Below are 4,447 nucleotides of genomic sequence, written 5' to 3' on the forward strand. Positions count from 1 at the left end.
TTCTCTATGGAAAAAAGAAAATTTCCAATGAATTCTAGACAGATTTCCTTAACTCTAACCCTAACCCTAAAACCCTAATACTAACCCGAACCCTAATACTAACCCTAAAACCTTAACCCGCGCGATTTTCACTCAAAGTACCAGTACACAGCATTTCATACGTGAAAATAATTTCCCATAGACTTTGATGTCTGAAGGGAGTCAACGAGGGAGTGCAAGCCTCTGTGTTTAAAATATATTACGGCGTGGGATTAACAGATTGGTGACAATGAATATAAGGTTAGTAATGTTCGTCATAATGGTTTGAAATCTTGCAACAGAGGCAGCGATTTGTGGGTATAGGACGAGTCGATTACAATCAAGTATAACATATGTTTTAGAACATCACCACCAAGGCCGCTTCTGACAATAATTAAGATTAGCCAGGTATTAACCACAGTAACCATGGTGATTTGCATCAAAACATTATTATTTCCTTTCTTCTTTATCATAACATTTTTGGTTTTATTTACTGGAGAGCAGTTGGTTTACTTTAGTCACATGACACACCGTACTTTGGTTGGCATTACAACTTGTTTGACGCGGGAGAATAATAATAACGTGTTTTTCTCTGTTTTACACAGAGATTTTGGTGTGAGTAAATATATTTTCCCACTAAATATTGATTTGTATAGCATAACAGGTAAGATATACACACCTATCCATCGATTGATCGTACGTGCCGGATCTCTTATCTGGCTTGCAGAAATCCGGGAATAATGTAGCTTGTATTGAGTATTCGGTTCATCCTTTCCTTTACTGAAGATGATCGGGTTTCCAGCTTTACACTTTGTGGGTCCTGAGGGACTATGACCTTCCGTATCTCTTTAGCTTCTCTGGTCATATCTAATTCAGATTGCTTTACTCCAGAGCACACAACACTACGCTTCAGTGAGCCATGTTGAGCAGAATGTTTCTAATTAGACTTAGGTTGGACAAAAGAACAGATGTAATGACACTCTAAAGACAAAACAAGTAATTTCCTATTTTACGTCCGTAAAATCGATTCACAGTTGAAATTGCACCATTTAACACAAGTATTCTTGTTGCGGTGGACCTTGTGAGAAGTGTTTTTCATAGAGAGGTCGTTGGCCCAGCAATATGATAGAAGAAAATATTTTATATTTTCATTCCCTTTGAAATTGCTTTTATTCATAATTTGGGCTTTGACTGCCCTTTCTAGCATGTAAGGTGTCCTGTCAAAGGTCACGTCTTTCGTGTATAAATACTTAAACTGTTTATATGTATATATATATATATATATTGGCATACACACACACATATATATACATACTTAATGTCTAGGTGTAATTGTGATTCACAAATTTTTAGATTTCACCCTATGTTATATGATGTCATTTATTAATCAATATAGAAATGTTGGAACATTTCCGTTTTGATCTCTCCTCCATATCTAATACTGTTTCTTTATTATTTCAGATTAACAGATGACTTGGCATAAAACGACTTTTGTACATTGGATAATTGGAATTATTACCATGTGTTTTTGAAGACCAAAAGAAAATGTTGAATTACTGTGGAATATTTGCCGTGAGCTGAGATTTATTGCAACATTTCTCTTTCATTATCTGGTGCTTTTGCATTCTAATTCAACTTGAATATATTTGCAAAGCCATTTACACAAATTTAGATATGAATAACTTGATAGCAGCAGAAATATTTCTTAGGAATAAATTATAAAAAAAACAAGAAAAATAAAAGGTTGTTGAGAAAAGTTGGATAAGGGAAAAATTTAATACTGTGAGAAAGTTCAATGGTTGGATTTATTTGTATCCCTGAGAGAAATGTCAAAAGCATTAGGGAAAGTAGGATATCGTTGTAAAATATGTGATAAATCATTCTCTACACATAGTAATTTGGTTAAACACATTCGTGTTCATACAGGTGAGAAGCCATTTTGCTGTGTTTCCTGTGGTAAATCATTCTGTCAAAATGGTAACTTAAGAATACACATGCGTATTCATACAGGAGAAGAACCATATCACTGTGATACCTGTGGTAAATCATTCTCTACTAAAGGTAACTTAATTAGGCACAAATTTATTCATACAGGTGAGAAGCCATTTCATTGTGATACCTGTGGTAAATCATTCCCTGAAAAGCATCACTTAACTAAACACATACGTACTCATACAGGAGAGAAGCCATATCACTGTGTTATCTGTGGTAAATCAGTTTCTACAAAAGTTAATTCAACTAGACACATACGTATTCACACAGGAGAAAAACCATTTCACTGTGATGTCTGTGGTAAATCATTCTCTAGGAGTAGTGGCTTGATCACGCACAGGCGTACTCATACGGGAGAGAGACCATATAACTGTGATATCTGTGGTAAATCTTTCTTTAGAATCTCTTACTTAATTCAACACAAACATACCCATACAGGAGAAAAACCATATAATTGTGATATCTGTGGAAAATCGTTCTCTACAACCTCTTATTTAATTCAACACAAACATATTCATACTGGAGAAAAGCCATTTCAATGTCATGTCTGTGGTAAGTCATTCAGTGGGAGTAGTGACTTGACTAAACACAAACGTACTCATACTGGAGAAAAACCATATAATTGTGATATCTGTGATAAATCGTTCTCTCTGAGTAACAATTTAAATAGTCACAAACGTATTCATACAGGGGAGAGACCTTATCACTGTGATGTCTGTAGTAAATCATTCTATCAGAGAAGTAACTTAACTAGACATAAATCTATCCATGTAAAAGTGTGATTATATTATTGTCAAAATTTGTAGAACACCCAACGAGAACCAATATTTTAAAACCATTATCCCTTTTAAATCATAGCTTAACGTTTGTGCAATTAACAGTAATCATTGACCCCTTGGCATTAAACATACCTGTTTCAAGTATAAAATTGCTCATGTATCTATTCCATATGGCATACCGCATGGATGTAGGAAAGATACTGTTGTTATATTTGATGTCGTTGGTAAATGATAAGACAGCAAACTGGCAGAATTGTTAGCATGTCTGGTAAAATGCTTGTCAGCATTTCATTTGTCTTTATTAAGTTATGGAAAGAAATGAAGGAAATGATCAAGTTGAAGATTGTATTTTGAAACCAAGAAGAAAGGAAAAACAGGGAAATGTTCCTTACACTCCCAAGAAGCATAAGGTTGTGGATAAACCATTTCTCAAATTTGTGGAGAGTGAAGTGAAAAAAAATCAACCTAGGAGCCTTACCAAGGATGAGAAATGGGATATTCTCTCTGTATCAATCACATTTGTCATAAACATGTTGTGATGCACAGTAATAAGAAACATGTAAGCACACGTTTTTGTATCAAACTACATGCTTCCGCCACAAAAGGTGAACCCAGAATAAACATTATATTTACACACAAAAATGTCTTGTGGTGTTTCATACTAACTGTTCTTCCATTCAATAACATGCATTTGACCAGCCATTATAAAATGGTATGTAATTATGGTTCAGCTTTTTGTCTTAGATATCATAGATCTCTCTTCACATGTGTGGAACATTTGCTATGTGTAGGCTAATACATGTTCTACATATCATTAGAATACTTTCTGGTGACTGGGTCTTCACTTGAATCCAATTAGTAGAAGCGTGCTACAGTATATGCAACAGTTGTGACGCAAATAATTTGTGCTATCAATTTACAGATGAAAAAATTCCAAAAGGGAGAGGAAAGTGCATTGAGTTGTTAATTAAAAGCCATTTAACACAATTCTGTAAAATAGGGGACAACCAATTCGCGATGTAATGCTATGATCAAATTTTTCATCACGAAAGTAATGGAACGCCGACCCTGAAATACATAGGTTATCCTGTCTTATTTACATACCTTTGCGTTCACCTTAACACAAAATAGTTATTACATATAATTAAATTTAGTTTAACTAGACATTTGTTCACTTTTTGGTTGCTATCGCTATCGTGTATGTTACTTAAGAGAAAGTTGACTTATTTATCTCCCCTTGACTTGTATTTTACTTTCAATCTCTACACACAAGATTACCAAACACCCAACGGGCGGTTTCGTCGATAATTTGTCCTTTGTTTGAACTGCATCGATGACATATATTAAAAGTCCTGAATATAATATTTGTTGTTGGCACTCCGTCGCTTACGACGTCGAGGGTTCCAATTGATCCAATCAACAGCTTGCTCGTGAAATTAACGTGCAAGTGGCTGAGCACTCCACAGACACGTGTACTCTTAACGTAGTTCTCGGGGATATTCAGCGTGACACAGTGTAACAAGGCTGACCCTTTGAATTACAGGCACAACAGAAACAGGAAGAAAGAGTGAGAGAAAGTTGTGGTGGAAGAGTACAGCAGGGTTCGCCACCATTCCCTGCCGGAGCCTCGTGGAGCTTTTAGGTGTTTTCGCTCAATA

General features: G+C 35.3%; 1 protein-coding gene across 1 annotated transcript in view; it reads left to right on the top strand.

The window, feature by feature from the left end:
• Positions 1–6: 6 nt before the first annotated feature.
• LOC106868498 (zinc finger protein 850) overlaps positions 7–4,447 on the top strand; it is a 19,645-nt gene continuing 15,204 nt past the window's right edge. Inside the window, exons 1-2 of the mRNA XM_052977498.1 lie at positions 7–633; positions 1,480–2,786. Of these exons, the coding sequence (XP_052833458.1) occupies positions 1,845–2,786 (942 nt within the window). The 5' untranslated portion in view covers positions 7–633; positions 1,480–1,844. The remainder of the gene's footprint in view (positions 634–1,479; positions 2,787–4,447) is intronic.

Source organism: Octopus bimaculoides, chromosome 28, assembly GCF_001194135.2.
Source record: "Octopus bimaculoides isolate UCB-OBI-ISO-001 chromosome 28, ASM119413v2, whole genome shotgun sequence".
NCBI lineage: Eukaryota > Metazoa > Mollusca > Cephalopoda > Octopoda > Octopodidae > Octopus > Octopus bimaculoides.